Source organism: Serinus canaria, chromosome 9, assembly GCF_022539315.1.
Source record: "Serinus canaria isolate serCan28SL12 chromosome 9, serCan2020, whole genome shotgun sequence".
Taxonomy (NCBI): domain Eukaryota; kingdom Metazoa; phylum Chordata; class Aves; order Passeriformes; family Fringillidae; genus Serinus; species Serinus canaria.
In genome coordinates this window covers 17,005,462-17,024,638 of record NC_066323.1, presented here as the reverse complement: position 1 = coordinate 17,024,638, position 19,177 = coordinate 17,005,462, and the positions used below count along the sequence as shown (strand labels likewise).

Genomic DNA, 19,177 nt, shown 5'->3' with positions numbered 1-19,177 from the left:
TACAAAACAGTAGGTCAGAACTTCAGTACTAGATTAGCATTTCAGAACCACTTTGAAATCCGTTCCCAGGACAGCACACCAGCCAGATGGGGTTTGGATTTGTGGGACATTTTAGCTATAAATCTGCTTTTCTTCACATCATTTTCAGTTTGTATTTTAAGCTTTCCAAGTCTTGGATAGTTCTTACTACAACCAAGATACAAAGAGGCAAGACATCACAAATGCAGACGTAATAGGAGTTGCAAAACACATTAATTGTTAATTTTGATATTATAGCAATTCCACACATCAAAAATTGGAAGGGCAAAAAGTGCAGGGATGCCTGGAGAAGGGTCAGGCACATTGCCTTGTTGTAGGGTCAGAGCAGGCTCCTGATTACAGCTCTCAGCTCCATGGTGGAGCACTGAGAGAAAGAATGCTTGGTTCAGGTAACAGAGACTGCACACATTTGTAAACAAGCAGCCAGTTGCTCATAATCCTACACCCTGAAGCAGCTGTGGTGCTCATCTATAGATACTATCCAGTATATAAGACCTCAACTGAGTGTTAATACCTGATAAAGTAGATCTGCACAGCCTGTAAGGCAGCCTGGCCTGAAAGCCACTGAGGCACATTAGCTGATGAGCCACATATAGATGTGTTTGTATAAGACGGGCTCAGATCTGTAACCCTTGAGCAAGCAGCCCTTGCTGGCTTATGAATCAGGCATCACAGACTGGGATTCTAAGTGTAACACCATTTAGAAACCATGAGTGGCCCTCACACTAGAGAGTAACAACATTTTGGGATACACTGTGGGCTTCTCCTCTACTTGCTATTTCATGACAGGAGTGGTGGGACTCACTGGGCCATCTGGTTTCTGCCATAGGCCATCTGTCACCATGGAGTTTGTTCTGACTACATCCTCTTTTCAGAATGAGAAGCTCAGTTCACACAGCTGTCTCCTCCTTTGGCTGCAACTCTACTACTCTACTCCTCAATGATACACACCCACTCCAGTTTAAGATCCAGGACAGAGGGATAGGTGAAGCCTCTGTTCCATGTCACAAATCCCTCTCTTGTTGTTTTGCTGCACATATTAACCCCCTCTGTCTCCACATGAACCATTTCTGAAAGCAGCTGGCAGGGACAAGGCACTGGGGTGGAGATGCTAAAGCTGCAATGAGCAGTAGTTGAGGATGGGTCTAGATTCAGCCTGTAGAGCAAGAAAGGGACCTTGCTAAAGATCCAAAGAACACTCAGAAAGGATAAGGGAGGTCAAAGAGTGACCAGGGAACAGCAAACCCTTGTTGTAATTAGCTGACCCAGGTCATTAACTCTGGCTTTTTGCCTTGACACTCTCTCTTCTTCAGGTCAAGAGGGTTATCTCATGATCTCCAAGTGCTTTGGGAACATGAACAAGGCTAGGCTATGTGAATGGATTTCACTCGGGAAACTGAGGTAACAAGATTTCATTTTCTCTACAAATAAGCATTTGCCTTCAGACTCCAGATCTTTATTAAAATGAGTCAAAATCCCAAACTTTAATTCAATAGTAAGCAATTTACATAAATGCCAAGTTTTATTTTTTATTTATGGACAGATTTTTAGCTCATTTTGTAGATTTGCATTTTTTCCACAACTGCAGCTGTGTATTAGACATCTCTGAAAGGAACACACGGTATCAAAAAGTCTGCAGCAGGCACACAATGGCCATCCTTGCACAGAGCTTTGTTGCCACCTGGAGCCCCATTGTACTGAGTGGGACTCTGCAGGGGTGCAGAAACAAGGTGTGTACTGCCACCTCAGTCCTGTGTGATTGGGATGTGCCAAATGAGTGCTACTTGATGGACACTCATGTCACATGGCACTGGCACAGTCCTCTGGCACTGGCCTCTTGCTTTCCCCGGTGGCAGGAAGGCAGATGGCACCTGACTAGCACCAGAGTTAGTCCAAAATTAACTCACCAAAACCCCTTGAACAAGTTCAAAACTGCAGAGGAAGCCTTACTGCCACTCATACCACACAATACCTTACTCTACAGAATGGTAGAGGCACATAAGAAAACAAAAATTAAAAAGCCACCAAATCAAGAAAAAGTTACTAAAAGCTAAATAACCGAAACCTAAATAACTGAAACCTAAGTATTACTAATTTTAATAAGCATTACATTTTATGTAATGCTTATTAAAATTAGTCAAATCCCATGCTTTATTCAGAAGCTTGAAGAGAATTACGAATGCTGAATTAATAACATATTCAGAATATGTTATTTTAACTGAAATAATTGGGGTTGTTAATCATAATATTTCCCTTAGACTACAGTCAGTTGCCTTGATCTATTTCAAGAGTCCAGATATTTTTTCATTTCTTAACTCCTCATGTATCACGAAAAATCCATGTACAATACTACCACTAAAGCAATCTTGAAAAACTTTGCTAATCTCAAGCCAAGACTTAAAAATAAATCCAGTCACCACAAGCCAATATGTCTCCTTAGAAACATATTGTAAAAACCTGGGGGAATATTTTCTTTTGTTTATACATTTCCAATATGACTTAAATGCAATGTCCCCTTATGTGCAACAGATTTCAACTTCCACCAACATGACAAAATTCTCATCTTATGAGTGGCCTCTTCAAATCTAGCAGGTCCCCATAAGATGCTCCTTTCTCCCACAACCTCCTTGTGAGAGGCAAAATCATCACCTGGCTGCAGGGATGCTTCCAGTACAAAGCAGCCCCTGGAGGAGATCCCAAATATCATCCTGTGAGAAAGTGCCACCCTGCAGTGAGCACAACAGAAATCAAACTCTAAACTATCTAAAAATGGACAGAGGAAACACAGCTTGGCTGAAGGACCCAAGCATTCAGAAACTATGTCTGCACAGAAGCCAAGTCACACTGACCGTAGTGAGGCTTGGACTCCTCAGTTCCTATGTCACTTTCAAAGATGGAATGTAAACGACCCAGATGATTTGGAAACAAACTTGAATCCCAATGTCTGGCCAACATTTATAGCTCAAAATTAGAACTGAAGAAGATGAAATACAGAACAAAACAGGGGAAAAGTAGCGTTTTAAATACTGGAGGCTCCAGTTTTCCAAGCACCTGGGACTGGACTGACTAAAAAAGAAATCACTCTGCCACAGAACACAAAAACTGTATTTTGCAACAATGTAGAATGGATAAGGTGAACTAATAGGTTTCTTCCATCTCTATTTCCTTATGTTTGGATCCTGCCTCTTATTATAATTTTTTCTTAAAGCAGTTTGCAAGTGATCATGCCAATATCTTATTTTGTTGATCTCAACAGGATATTCTTTAGAAGATGCATTTATTCACTTGGGAACACACTAGTGTAATTAGCCTTGACATTTCGACAGTCTGATCATAAACACAGAGTGCTCTATGTGCTTTTAAGGCAAAAAGATCTCTGATTCAACAGGGAAGAACATTCAAGATGTGAATGTTGCAAAAAACCCGTGGATATTTTGTTATACAAAGTCCTGACCATTGCAAGCACGAGTGCCAGAAACACAAAAGTTGAGAGAGTGATGTATTGTTAATGGCACTTCTAATTTTAGATGAATTCTAGATGGGGGGAGGGAGGAGTTGGTTTGGTTTATCCTCATGATATTTTTCATGGTAACTGCCTCCCCCACCCTACTATTCCACCTCTCCCTTCCCACAAAATTCATATGTTCAAAACAAAGTCTGACCATCCTGGAAGCCAGAGTCGGCGGATGTTCCACCAGGGAAAGAATGTGGGCTGTGCCAGAAACAGCAGGGGTGCCTTGGGAAGAGGGGAGGCTGAAGAGGAAACGGCAAACAAAGCTGAGCTCCACCAGCCCAGGCAGAGCTGACTCTGCTATCTTTGCAAAAGATGGCAGTGTGACTGCTGCAGACACCTTCAGGGTCTGCTCCTGCAGTCCCCACAGATGCCAGACCTCACTTACTTCAGTGGCCCTTCAGGGGCATGTACAGGAAATAAGTTTCTTACCCTCCCTTTTCCTTTTTTTTTTTTTTTTCATCCTGGCTCACCAAGGTATCAGCACTATGAGCTGCAGGGAGAGCACTGCCAGGGAGCAGCCATGGGATGTACAAAGAGTAGAAACATAATTGCTTTTTAGCATAACTAGTTGAAAAATCAGCTTGACTGTGACATCTGCACACCCCCAGCCTCCTAGGGATAAGGTCCACTGCATACAGATGCACACCATGTCCCCTCACAGCATCCCAAAGCCTGCTGAGAGCAGCCTGCCATGGCCACCAGAGGAAATGTCACAATGCTGAGGGTTCTCTGCCTGCTGAAGCCTGCTCTTTATGGGCATGGGAAGTGATGCTGTTCAGGATACTAGGAGTTATCAGTGTGCTAGAAACCAGAGTTCTTTGAAAACATTTCGGGGGGAGGGAGGGAGGTGGGAATAAAAGGGAAAAGTATTCCAAACACCAAAACAAAAAACAAAACAAACAAATAAAAAAACCCACCAAAAAAATCCAAAAGCAAAGAAAGTCAAAATGAAACCCGACACACCACACACAAAATAAAACAAAACAAAAAAAAAAAAAAAAAAAAACCAAAAAAAAAAACCAAACCACAGACCAAAAAGTCACTAGCCTGTACCAAAGAGAGTAGGGACACCCAACCACCTCCCAGTGTGATCCAACATACTCCCATCTCTTAGGTTTCTTTGAGAAAGCTTTGAATCAGTCCTACAAAAATACTTCTAAAAATCTGCAGCTGAATAGTTCTGAAAATTATTAAGTAATAAGCAAATTGATCTGTGTATTTATAAGTTAAAGTGACACTAATTAGAGCCCTTAGGCAGCAGGGACCAGAAAGAGAATCAAAATCACATCCTTTTTTCCCTTTATATTTAAAAAAGTCCTCTTGAGCCCACATATGAATGCAGTTGGTTAATTTACCCATAAGAATTTCCCCTTTACAGGGGAGGGGGGACCTGCAATTACAGGGTTATCTACTGCAAGGATGCACACAGCATTTTCTTTCTTTAGCCTTTTTGTGATGCAAGAGATTCAGTCTCAAGAAAAGGCATCAGAAATTCTCCATAAAACCACATCAGGAATAACTAAAGATCTGATGAAAGTGAGTCTTGAGTGTTCTTGAATCCATCCTGCATTCCCTTTGCCCCATCTTCCCATAGGACTGGGCAGTTCAGTATATGCTCAAACCATTTCAGAAGAGCTGAAAGCAAATTAAGACTTTTTTTTGGCACAGATTCCCCCTCCCCAGTGATTTCTCAGAGAGTACTTTTCACTGTTTTCTACTGAGAAAATACTACTAAAGCTGAGAAATTGGACTTCAGAGCCTTTAAACTTTACTGCTAGCTCAACAGTCATAACTTCTCTCACCTTTCCCCTTACTTCTCTCCAAGCTTTCCCTCCCTTTACCACAGTGAAGCAAATAAAATAATATCCAAGCACAACACTTAAAATAAATTTTTAATAAGTTTTCTTCTAGCTACTCAAGACATCTGAGCTCTTGGGACTTATTTGTTGAGGTTATAATAAGGTTTTTACAATAGCTAACAAGCTGATTACAAGTTTGACATGGGAACATTCAATTCCATGCTAGTAGCCTGGAGAGATGTGCCTAAATTTTCAGACATGCTCTGTTGATAAACAACTTTTTTTTTTTTTTAATGTCTTCAAGCAAATCAATCTAAAACAGGGATTTGGCTGAGAAGAAACTCTTTAGGGTGGGAAATAGTCATGATTCAGAATTCTTCCTGACTTGCCCTTCTTTTTCACCATTATTCGTGGATGAAAAAGAATCCAAACAAATTTTTCCTATTGCATTTTGGAATTAAACAGGGGGGGCCATGTGCCAGCTGCTTCTCACAGCAGGGCCTCCTGCCCCAAGGATCCATACAGCTGGGGCACTCCTTAACATGGTCCAATACACAAGTCTCATGCCCCACATTTCTGGCAATTTGGGATGCCTGCCATCAACACGCAGCCCCAAAAGATTTGCCTGCATGGCCAGCTCCTGTTGGCCAAGGCAGGTTCCTGGCCAGCCACAGGACAAACCTGAACCTTATTTAAAAATCCTCTGCCAAAAGATTGACGTAAACACTCCCCACCATCGATCTGAAACAGGCCCAAGCTGCTGCCAAAGCTTGCCCAGTTTGTCCAGGTCTAAACACAAGCCTGCTGTGGGAATCAAAGGTGGCCAGAAAACATACTACCCACTTCATTCCTGATGCACCATTTGTTATAGAAACCATAACTCCACAGCTCTGAAGCTCAGAAAGACCCTTTGATCTACACTGGAGATAAATTCACTTTTCAAATTTGCTTTCAGATTGTCAGCAAAAACAGGCCACAGACCTTAAGGGCCTATGTTGCAATGCATGGCTTTAATGAGGTTTTAAACTGGATAGGTAAAGTACTGCAGGGTTGCAATTTTTACTCAAAACATGCAAATCTTTAACTTCACATTCCCAGACTATCACTATTTTTTTTTTGTTTTTAAAAAAAAGGTCCTCCTTCAGAACTATGCTTATCTTTCTGAATTTTATTTGATAAATTCACAAGACCAAGAACTCTCCTCCTCCTTCTGCATCTAGTGTGCAGAGAAGAGCAAGTGCCTTTGGAAGAGGCAGCAGAAGAAGTTTTCCTGGCTTATATCACATCTAGGTTCAAACACTGGGGAAAAAACTCAATGGTCCTTGAGGGGAAAGGTGCTGCAGGAGGAATCACAGGGAGCATTTTAACTCGTTATTACACCCCGTGTTGAAATATTTGCCATGATTACAGTTACACATCTCGTGACTCTTACAATGTGGAGTTTGTTGGAACATTTCTTTCCCCAGAAGCCTTTCCTGTTCCCATGATTAGGTACACAAATAACATTCACAGTGTAAAGTCTGTTTTCAGTTGCTTGTTGCTCTCAAAAAATTCCCCTTAGGGGCTGACATATTCTGCTCTTGATCCCAGACCAGAGGCAAGTTTTTTCCTCCACCTTCAAACAACCAGGTTAGAAACATGCATTTGGTTACCCTTCAGCAGTGGGAAAGTGAGGAAAACCATGGTTCAGTGATGTAAGACTCTTTCTTTCACGAGAGTAACAGACAGCCTCAGGGAGCAGAAGGAAAGGGGAAGCACAGGGTGGCAGAGTAGAGAAAACAAAATGTAGGATGCAAGTACCACACAGAGGGACTGAGGGAATAGCAAGGCTGATTCAGTTGTTATCAACTAAATAACAGCCTAGGCCAAATAAAACTAATGTACAGAACTGGACCTTACAGCTCCAAAGGAAATAAATAAATAAATTTCTGGGCTTAGTTGGATTCAGGCTGCAAGAGCCAGTCCTTTTAGATAATGCTTTATTGGGAAGCAGTCAAAGACATCTTTGTGTATATATCCATATAAAATTTGGTATCTCTGATCTCTATCATAATGTTACCAAAAAAGAAGTGTGACTAAGAAAGCTTGAATGCTGCTTCAGTATGACTATCCAGCCCTCTCAGCCTCAAGTCTCTTAGGGTTATTTTCTTTTCACAGGTCGTCTTTTATTTCATGCCCATAATACGTGGCTATTTTAAGGGGCTATAGAGAGGTGCTGAATGCTGATAAGGCAAATCCTGTATCCCTTAATCCACTGCTAAATCATTCTGCCAGCCTTCAAGTGTACCAGACAGATGGAGTGCACTAGGAAACTGCCCACAGGCTGGTTACTTCAACCCCAGCTCATCTTTAATCCAGAAAGGTTTTGTTCTGGTATTTTAATCATTGATTGACTGAGAACTCTCCTCCATGCTGGGTTAGGTAAAATATCCATGTCAGAGGTACTGGGGAATTCGTGAGGCTGTAGATCATACGAGTGGTGTGAGACAGGATGCGTCTCGAGGGAACCAAGGAAGCCATGAGGAATGCAAAAAGTCACAGGGTTAAAGCCACATTAAGACAGCTGTTATGTTAATGAGAGTTCTGCTTTTCTTCTAGCTGTGGGTCATTGATTTAGAAAAACATGAACAAGGTCTTTTTCATTTTATCGTATTTTTCCACTGAAGCTAACATAGACCAAAACATCATCTCCGAGATCCCATTCGTCTTGCTAACAACACTTGTGAAGCAACTTATCTTTGTTATGTTTGTGTGCAAATGATTCCTGGGGCTTGATTTGGTCTTACCTGGCCCAAGTCTATCTATGGAGCTGTTTTGCAAGCATTTCACTTAGTAAACATGTTAAGAAAAGAGTCATGCACAACTGAGTTTGCCTTCCAGACAAATTCATCCACACATCTGATTTTCTCCCACAGTCATAATAAACCCTTACAAGAAATGTGGCGTGAAGTCTTCTGCAAAAACATTTAGCAGGTAAAAAGTCTGAGCCTTTCAAGACAGACACTCAATAATACAGACATGCTGCAATAGGTGTGATCATCTTAAAAAGTCAGAGATGTTTTGTATTGCTTATTTCAGTTTGCACAGTCTGAATGCCTCAGGCTGAGTTTCAAAGGTCAAACCATAATAAGAGTTTTACCAACAAAACAAAATTCACCTGTATCCTTGGTCAGACCACAAGTCACCACTCATTCCTGTTCCTTTGTTGGATCACATGCTTCAACATCTTGCTTGTCACCCAACCACATATTGGCTTGGTAACCCTTGCAACTCAGACTGATTTAAAAGGGGCATTCTTTTCCCAGCAATTCATAGATGTTAAGTGGTGAAAGAGCAGCAGAAGATTCTGCCTGCAGTATTAAACTTTTCACAGCATGTGTTTCTTTGATATTAAACAGAAGAAGTCCTAATCAAAACTTGAACTCTGAGGTGCAGTTTATTCCAGGATAATTTGGCAGCTATTTTCCTAGGTTTAGACAGCTAAAAATCCAGACTCATACTTTTTAAAAAAAATTTAAATCAACTCCATGTTACTGCTCTGGTACATTAGCTTGCTTTAGACAACCCAGATATACGTGAGGCTATGAAGACTTAGAAGTTATTTGAGAACTTATTTTCTTTTGAATTAAACTGAGAGTGGGGATAAAAAAGATATTACAGAATTTATACCAAGTCAACTTCTAACCAAAATCTAACCTAAAAGTGAACTGTAGATTCTGCACCAGCCACCTTCCTCACTTGCATGGCTCTGTAGACACATTTTCCTTTAAAAATGTTTTCCTCTCCTCTTTTAATGCCTGGGAGACCCAGATAACAACAGATGAAATCAGTTAGGTAACTATAAACTGGCCCAACAGCTGAGCTGTTACAGAGTGCTGTCAAGTGCATAAAGCAAACAACTGGGGATATCAGATCTTCTTCAAAGATTCTGTACTATATTCATGGTAAGTATGGAACAATTAGTTGGAAGACACAAAAGTTTTTTCAAAACAGTTCTCTTAAACAGTTAAAAAAAAGTCCATGTACAGCTGTAAAAGCTCTACAGCTGTAAACCATGTTGTTTCACATTTTCCTTCTACTCCAGAACAGGATCATGTAGGAATGTAAAAACTCACATGCTAACAGAAAAGGAAACTCTTTCATTAGGCAGCTTGTATTATACATACCTGGACACGAGCCTCTGTGAGCTTGGCTCTCTGTGCAAGTTCTTCCCTGGTGTAAATGTCAGGGTAGTGTGTCCTCTCAAAAGCTCTTTCCAGCTCTTCCAGTTGTTCTGCTGTGAAGGTTGTCCTGCTGCGACGCTGCTTTCTTTTTAAAGGCAAGTCTGGTTCAGAATCAATGTCAGAGCCTTCATCAGACTGAGGTGCTGATGCTCAAAAAAGAAAAAAAAAGACAAGATTAGCTTTAGTTAAGGAGAAAGAACAGCAAAATATTGAATCAATCAACGACACCCTTTCATATGGAGGCTGTCTTGGCCCCTCACAAACCCTGAGTGAGAACTTGAGAAAAGTCAGAAAGAAACAAATCAGAAGAACAGCACAACCATGACCTAGGAAGGGGCTACCAACTCTTGCAATCAGCAGTTTATAGAGAAATCGATATGGAAACTCCTTCTGGACTTCACAGTCAGGCAGATAGTGAGGTCACAGACAGGGCCAGACAGATCCCAGCAGCACTGCTTCTTTCCCCTGGCCATCAAGTGAACTCCAGCTACAGCTGAACCCAGAGCTATAATGGTGAAGGCACAGAACCTCTTCCACCCAACCACACTCACTTTCTCCAGTAAATGGTAATGAACCAAAGAAGTAGACTTTCAAAGCCAGTCTTCACTTGCACCAGCTGCTGTCCAGGCAACCAGCATTCCTTCTTGCCTGAGTCTTCAAGGGAAACCACCTAAAGAGGGCAGACACTCCCCAGTGATGCTGAAACTGCTTCTTCAAAGGAAATACAAGCATTGCTCCTGCTACTTCAACAATGCCAAAGAAATTATTGATATAGGCATTGATTTAATATAATCCTTTTAATGTAATTTATTTGGAAGCAAATTGTTTCTCAAGCTCCAGCTAAACCCCCCCACCAAGTTCATTTCTAGATGTCTTACATTTCCAATTTCACTCAAGCTGTTTGAGCTAATAAATACACCTAATCTGTTTACTTAGAGCATGAGAAACACAAAGTGCTTTTTCAGACAATTCAGCTGAAAAGTTTATTAATTTCTGCACACCAAAAAAAAAAAAAAAAAAAAAGAAAAGAAAAGAACAACTACTACTAGATCAGTGTCTCTTTTGTGAAATGTGTCTTCATTTTCCAGACAGCATCAATACCTTGGACCCAGCAAACACAGACATAAGGAAAAGCTCCTGTGGATCTCAGCATCAATATACTGAAAAAACATCAGCTCCCAGAGTCTCTTATTTGCAGTGAAGGTTTGTCCCAAGACTGGACTAAGAGGTCCTTATTCTTGACAATATTGTTCTCCAGAACAAAGGAGAACCACCATAAACATCCTATCCTAAACAGTTCAAGTCCAGTCCTTATTAAAAAGGCAATCTACAGTATCCCAAAATTAACATTATACATTGTCTTAATTAGTGACAAATCCCAAGTCTTCTCAGCTAGACACCTGCCTCCCTCAGCAACTGCAGTCACAACCCTGCAGGATGGCTCCACACTGTCATCCAGGAGCAAAAAGAAATATAGGCTATTTTAAATATAGTTCCCCATTCTCACTCTGAGACCCACCTTAACAGCTCTTACTGCCCAGCTAGGCTGGAGGAGAGCACACCAGCCACACTACCAGGGTCACACTGGCTACCACTGCACTCTGCCCTTACCTGGTGTGGTGAGGTCTGAAACAGAGCTCAGAAATGCCCCTTTTGGAGAAACTTCTCTGACAAAAGCTACCTTTAATAGTGTACAATGAGTTAAAAGAAAAAGAAGTTGTCAGGAAGATGCCAGGAACACTTTCAATGCTCTTACAGACTCCACATGTATGAGTACAACCTCTTCACACAACTATGCATTTGCCTATAAAAAGCCAGCTTAAACTGTGCAATTTAAAGGGGATATTTACTGCTGAATTCCTGAAGTGAACTCACTTACCAGCTGAGTGGGAAGTATCAGGAGACATATCATTATCTTTTTAAAAATGTTTTATAAAGATTTAGCAAAACTTGACATGTTTCCCTATGCTCTCATTTCTTCCTGCAGAAGAATGTAGAACTAAAACCCTACCTTCATTTTATTTTCACATTATATTTCATTAAGCAGCATATAAAAGGCACAATTTTAAAAACCAACACTATAGTATCTAAGACTTTGGAACAATAGGTGTAATCAAGGGCAAGAATTTAAAGAGGAAGTAATAAAGTAAAGTAGGGATAAAATGTATATCACATGAAACTACTTACATATCTATCTGCTTTTATTTGCATTACTTTTTGCCTGACCTGGCTGCTATGTACAGCTTTATTGAAAACATTGGCTTCTTTTGCCTTATTTGCCCTGTGATATGAAAGTCAGACAAATGTAATCTCAAAGGTTAACTACAGGTCTGTACTACAAACTGTACTGTTCATATTTCTTACAAAGTATTCTTAAATATCACTATCATCAAGGAAGCCTTTATTCTTATTTTTCCTATTAAAACACCATTATTAGACTTTTGTATAGGTGAGAAGGGTCAGAGTACTGGCTGAGCATAAAAATTGGATACACCTCACCCTTTAGACAAGCAATATATATTTTATATATGTTCAGTAGTCACAGGGCATTGCCGTCTCTCTAAGCAGTATCTCACTAATAGTTCTAGTGACTTCCATGATATACAAAGATATTATTCAGCACTGGCAAAGCTGGTGACATTTTAGCTGGGTTATTTCTACATCCATCACCTCTTACCTCCTACTGATCCTTACTTTCCAAACCCTCAAGTCATAAATAGAAGGAGACTCACTGCCGTGGGAGATTGCTGGCTGGGTTCCTTGGGATCACCAGAACCCCTCTTACTATACAGCTCAAAATTGGAGAGATAGCCAAGAGCACTACCAGCTCCTGAGTCACAAAGAGTAATTAAAAAAGGAATTACAGAATTAAAGAAAAATTATTTGTCCCTTAACTGCTCATGACCTATCTGGTGGCCTAAGGAAATGCTGCATGCCAATTATTACCACAAATGCACAACCCCATTGCCCAATGTCACAGGCATTTGGTCACCTGGAGTTCTGCAACCATCCCTTTTCCAAACACTGTAAATAGACACATGGGGCAAAAACCGAACAACAAAATGACACACAAGGGGTCATTCTGTGGGCTGTTTTTCCTCCCAGCAAGACATTTCATTTGAATAATTAAATAACAATAACATGACAACCATTTAAAGCCCATGCATTAGGGCTACAACACAGTGCACCTGACAGAGGCAGGCAGAGGGGTTATCATGGAGGGGTTATCATCCTGGGTACTAGGGAAGCAGAACCTCTTTCACAGTTCTTCACACTCTGTAACATATTTAAATAACATGTTACACAGCCTCTTCCTCCTAGTGTAACAGCCAGAATTAATACTGTCTAGCTGGGGATCTCACTAAAATTTGGTAAATGAAAAAAATTCAAAATAGCAAAGGTCAGGGAGGGGTTTGGAAGTAGTTTATTAGCCAGCTACCCTCCACACATCCATCTTCTCAGTTTTTTATTTAAGCAAGATTAATTTCACAGCCTCCCTCATGAGCCACTGCAGCTCTGGAGCTCCCTGGAGTGTTCTCTCTGCTGGCCTGGGGTTCACTCTGCCGGCCCTGGGGCTCCCTGAGGTGTTCACTCTGGCAGCCTGGGGTTCACTGGGGTGTTCTCTCTGCCGGCCCTGGGGCTCCCTGAGGTGTTCACTCTGGCAGCCTGGGGTTCACTGGGGTGTTCTCTCTGCCGGCCCTGGGGCTCCCTGAGGTGTTCACTCTGGCAGCCTGGGGTTCACTGGGGTGTTCTCTCTGCCGGCCCTGGGGCTCCCCGGGGCCCTCTCCCTGCCGGTCCTGGGGCTCCCCGGGGCCCTCTCCCTGCCGGCCCTGGGGCTCCCCGGGGCCCTCTCCCTGCCGGCCCTGGGGCTCCCCGGGGCCCTCTCCCTGCTGGCCCTGGGGCTCCCTGGGGCAGCAGTGGCTGCCGGCGCCCGTCTGATCCCCGCAGCCATCCCGGCCGAGGCGAGGCGAGGCAAGGCGAGTGACCTCCTCGTGTTTGCTCGGGTGCAGGCAAGGGGAGTGCAGCGGGGCCGCCACCCCCACACAAACCCACAGCAAATGACAAATGACACTTTCTCTTTGTGATCTTTGGGATTTTTGTTGACTTATTTGGAGGCTTTTGTTGGGTCCTAAGAAATGGCCTGTGGCTGAGGCCTATTGGGCCGATTTCCACGCTCCATCTGTGGTATCCATCAGCGGGGCCTTTGCCCGCATTCAGGGCTCTGACACCTGCCTGGCAGGATGCGGGAGGCACAAAGGCGGCTGCCGTGGAGGCGGGGGCGCTGGGCCGGGGGGCTGGGGAGGGCAGCCGGGTGAAGGGGATGCACAGCAGGGGTTAATCCAGCTCCCCCTCCCCAAACCTCCGCACCTGGAGGCGTCCCTCCAACACTGCCTCCTCCACCAGAGGTGAGGGGCTCAAACAGCCCTCCTCACGCTGAGGGGGAATTAAGGAGGAAAGAGAGGGAGGGAGGGAGAGTGGCAGAACTGCCCCAGGATGGGGGTGTCACAGGCACCCGAAGCGCCCCCAAACACACATCTGGTGCTGGCTCCCCACCATGGCCAGGAGCAGCAGTAGGTGGCCAGTAGGGCATTCCTGCCTGCATCCTTGTTTGTGTTGGGGTAGGCTTTCAGCCGCTGGCTTTTAACAGCCGACAAGATAGAAACACACCAAGCACCCTTTTCTTCCTCAAAATAAAGTCCACAGGAAGATAAAACAGCATCCTTATTTCATGCTAACATCCCCTCTCTCTCCTTCCCTCTCAGCAGTCCTGTTTAGGGGCAGGATCTTATATCCATACAAAATATAATGAAGGCTCTGGAGTACCTCCCTCCCTCCCAGCACATCAGCCCTTCGTTTTTCTGTGTTTGCCTGGGGTAACATGACGCCAGGCTTCCCCCTCTCCTCCTCCTCCTCCCAAAACCTCACTGTCACAGCAAGGAGCCATTAAAAAGAAAATACGCCCTGCCAGGTCTGTGCTAATCAAACCAGGACAAATAAACTCTGACACTCAACAACTCCCCGAGTGCCTGCAGCCCGGGGAGGAGACTACAGATTAGTTATGAATATGGCAGGCAGCAGGGGATGAACTCAGGGGTTCCGAGTCACCCCACAGCCACCTGTGAGCTCTTTAGACACAACTGAAGCTGTGTTTATCTAAGATAAAGCATGCTTCAAGGAACAGGAGAGCACCCTAAAGTTTAGGTTCTCCCCCCAAAGCACTTTTGGGCAAGGTTACTGATACTCAGAGCTGCAGTTTTACCCAATTCAACGTTCCTTTTCTGTGCTTCAACATCTATGGGGTAAAAGGACAGAAGGGAGATCTGGACACCCTAAGTCTCACCCTATTAAATCACAGCCCAGAACTTGTTATCAACTGGACTCCTTTTCTTTGAGAGGAAAAACAAAATCAGATTTCAAGAAACAATGAAACAAGAAGCCACAAAAGATTTCTCAGATGGGTTTATGACAAAACATGCTAATGCTGCTACATGCTTCTTTTTTCCTATTAAAAGTGAAAATTTAGGAATCAGCAAATATAAAAAGAAATTCTCAGCCTTGCTAGAAAGCAGCAGAGTACCTGATACAATGTGAAATACCCACAAGTAGTAGAATTGCTTTTAAGCAGTTCTACTGGCATTTTGACTATGATATATCAAAGACGGAGAAATGAAACCAAAAAGAAAGCCTCTGTTCCAGACAGGAATATCGCTCATCTAACAGGGATTAAGTCACACTTCAATTACTCCTTTGAAAACCGCTGCTATTTGTAAAGGGCATACTTACAAAAAAAATTGTAAATGACTTTAACTCCACAGGCACTTTAAAAAAAGTCTGCAGTGAGAGAATGAGAGAAATGTTGAGAAAATATGTTGCTACTTAAGTAAACTCGTTAATAAGAGCAATTAATCCGTTGCTGGAATTGGAAAAGATCAAGCCCATATCCTGAGAGCTCTAAGCTGAAAAGTCAGCACAGAAACAACCACCACAGCAGTGATAAAAGTGATCTTCTTGAGAAAAATGGATGGTATTTTTATTTTGTTTGGGCTGATTCACATGGAGAAATGTGCTTTGTACGGCAAAGTGAAAAGGAAAACAGTAGCTGCAGTAAAAGGAAAAGGCCAACAGTGACTTTTATTTACAATTACCAAGAGACAGGCTATTATTGACCATATGTGCCACAATCGCCCTCCTTATCATGGGTTGGCCATCATGTCCACTGGGAGCTGTTAATGAACTGGGTAATTGAGCTGCTGACATGTGTTACCAAAACAAAACAATAGGAAGAAGAGACAAATGAACATTTTATTTGCCAATCAGAGTAGGTTCCGCTTTTCAGAGAACTGTGCCTAAGTAAGTGGCTGAATACATAAAACAGTGCATTGAAGGCAAGCAGATGCATGCACAATAATGGTTAACTGACAGCCTATGGCCCATCTGTGCTTAACATTTTGTTAAAGAAATTACTTGACTTGCTAAAGAGACAAATCATACAGCTGCCCCAAGTGCTGCATTATAAGAGATAAATCATTAGCTAAACTGTTTCATGCTTAAAATGACAATGCATATTAACAGTTATGCAGGGACATTTTGTCAGCACAGCTTGATGCAGTTATAAGTGACAAAAAATGTGACAGCTCATAGCTATTCAATGATTTCAACTTAGAAGAGAATGACAACACTGTGAAAACAATTTCACCGCATAAACAATAGACAATTCACAGGCTCTTCTTTTTAAAAAATACATTAAATTTTTTTTGCAATGATGAAATAATATGGAAAAGAAAAAAAATGCACAGTGTCTAACTGTTCTGCACCATTAATCTGCTAGCATGTACTTCATTCAAAATCACAGAGCATCAAAAAGGAACACATTCCATTTTAAATATCAAAGACTGCATCGCCAGCACTAAGAATAAATGGCTAATTCTCAACTGTGCATGAAAGGATAAAGAATTTCTAGAGTGAAAGGGAAAAGGAAACTGCAAATACAACTACAAAAATCTCTTCTTATTCCCCCACCTCCTTTGCCAAAAAGAGATTTCCTTTGTTGATATAAGTAACGCTAAAGTACTTACCAGCTTTGCATGTGGGTCTGATCCCAGCTTTCACTGCTGTAAATTTGCACTGGGGGATTAGTATTATTATTACTATTATTGTCATTATTATAATTATTCTCATTCTCATTATTGACATTATTATTATTATTAATTCTTATTATTTACACTGAAAGCTAAGTATAAAGGAACTGCAGTTAGCACTTAGATCCTGTGTCCAGGGAATACACACACATATATTAAAAAAAAAAAAAAAAAAAAAGCCAAATAAATACTGTGATTCGATAAAAGTCATATAGCCTGTGAGAGATTTCCCTGTGGTTTCAGAAGTTGGTATTTATATAAGGGTTAGCTCAGGTTTAATGACCAAATAAAATTTAAGTTGCTACAGTTTTCTCCACGAAGCCAAGACTTCCTCGCTGACTGTGCGGAGTTTCCATTCACTGGCTTCAAAAAGACTGCTCTGCTGTTTCTACTGGTACACGAGCAAAGCTGGATCCACGCAAGCTTTGCCCCTTGCTCAGTCTGTCTGTCCCTCCTTTGCCAGCGGACCCGGGCGGAGTCCAGCGAGCGGGAGCCGGCGCTGCGGTGACCGGGGCGCGCACCGAGCGCGGCGGTGCCGAGCGCACCACGGGACCGTGCCCGGCCCGGCCGCCCCGAGCGGCTCCGCAAAAGCGGCAAGACGAGGCAAAAGCTCAGCTCGTTGTTTCTCTCCGGGAGCTCACGAGTGCCCACGTCTGGGGGTTTTTCCAGCCCTTCCCACAGGGAGCACCACGGGTAACGCTGAGAACGAGTACTGTATTTAAGTATTGCGGCATGTCGTCTGTTCGCTTACGAATACTAGGATATTTCAAGGAAAAACTTCCAGAGGATTAAAGAACTTTACCACTTTACCTCCTAAATTTAAAAAAAAAAAAAAAAAAGGAAACTAAATAAATCCAAATGAGGTTTTCTCCCAAGAAACTTAGGAATTTAGGTGGTATTTTAATATGAGAGGGAGACTTGGGAGGAAAGTGAGATCTCCCTTGCAGAAATCCCTGAACATATTAAGAAAGGATTGGTGTCATGAGTATCCTGGGAGATGGAATTTGTCAGCTGAGAAATTAAATAAAGCAAATGAAGGAGTCTCTGGATAAATAATGAGACTGTATTAGTGAGTTAAAGCACTGCAAATAATTGAGTTGTCAGCAATCTCTCAATTGTCTAAGGCAATGTGAATTTTTCAGAAGAAAAAAAATCTATAAATTGAATTTGCCTCAATCCTTTGCAACAACACCATGCAAAAAGAACTCCAAAAGTTACATGAGTTGATCAAACTACTGAGCACACCAAGACAGAAAAAGCTTACAAGTATTTTTCAACATCAGTTCTGTATTTCTTCACTGATTCCACTTGTAGTAGTGCTAAAACATTTTTGAAGAAAACAGAAACTGCACAAATGGCTAAAGTAAAAAAAAAATTAGAATGTTTTAATAAACTTCCTATCTGTCTCAACTAGTTCTAGCACCTGAATTAATAACATTCTTGATTCAAAAAAAAACACTAGCAGAGCAAGCTGTTATAGATAGCTTCATCTCCATGTCATGATTACAGTCCTCAAAGTCTCAGTGGGAAATCAAGTTTATCATCTTTTCTTAAACCCACAGCTGCAGCCAGACCACCCCTCAAGACACTTCTACCCACTACAGAGGTACACTGAGTATTATGACCATCTCTATTTATTGCTTTCAGGACTAGGAATATTTCCAAAATATTTCCAGACAGTTTTTTTTTTTCCTTAAACAGAAGGTTTTTGTCATTGAATACAACTCAATTTCCTCTAGAAATTACTTAACTCTGCAGGAGACTTTTGTGAAAGAAAACTAAAAGTACTGACTTTTTCGCCCCACTTTTCAGATTTCAGTGAATAAAAACAGCTTATCTTTTCATCAAATATTCTTCCTACGATTGATTTCCAAAGACACTACCTACTGCTGCCAAATACTTATTTTCCAGCCAAAGCTGTTAGTAACTCCAGGTCACTTCCATCACAACTACATAAGAATTGGGGTGCTGACCTCAAAATCCATCATCTTCTGTCATGAAACCTGGTCCAACTGGGTATTGAGCCCTCCAGTCCCACTGGTCAAAGACAACCCCTGCCTTTATGGTTGTTGCAGTGTTTGGGATAAAAGGACCCTACAACAGGATAGCAGCAGGGTGCTCAGTACCTCTTTGTGTTACTCCCTGTGGGGTTTCTCATTCCAGCCCCTACCTTGGGTGCCAGCATGGGGGGGTGAAGATCTCTGTGCCCAAGACTCCCTGAAGCACTCTTTCATTCATTACAGTGCCTGTGATGCTGTTACAGCAATTACCTTGAGTCCATCCAAGAACTGGTCACCTGCAGATGCTCCTTGTTCCTCACCCTGTGGGGTTTGCACGCCCATGAGCTCCTGGCATCATCCTTTAATTACATTTCCCAGGGACTGTCTTCTACCAAACTCCCAAAAGCTATTGGAGCTCACAGATGTCACCTGACCAGAACACTGCTGTAATACAGACACTAAA

At 42.2% G+C, this 19,177-nt stretch overlaps 1 protein-coding gene across 4 annotated transcripts in view; it reads right to left on the bottom strand.

Annotated features, from left to right (window-relative positions):
* PAX3 (paired box 3) overlaps positions 1 to 19,177 on the bottom strand; it is a 77,825-nt gene that overhangs the window by 15,141 nt on the left and 43,507 nt on the right. For 2 of the 4 annotated variants that reach the window (XM_030227124.2, XM_030227127.2), the window contains exon 6: positions 9,519 to 9,724. In XM_030227124.2, the coding sequence (XP_030082984.1) occupies positions 9,519 to 9,724 (206 nt within the window). The remainder of the gene's footprint in view (positions 1 to 9,518; positions 9,725 to 19,177) is intronic. The other 2 variants (XM_030227125.2, XM_050978114.1) reach the window with 1 other exon arrangement.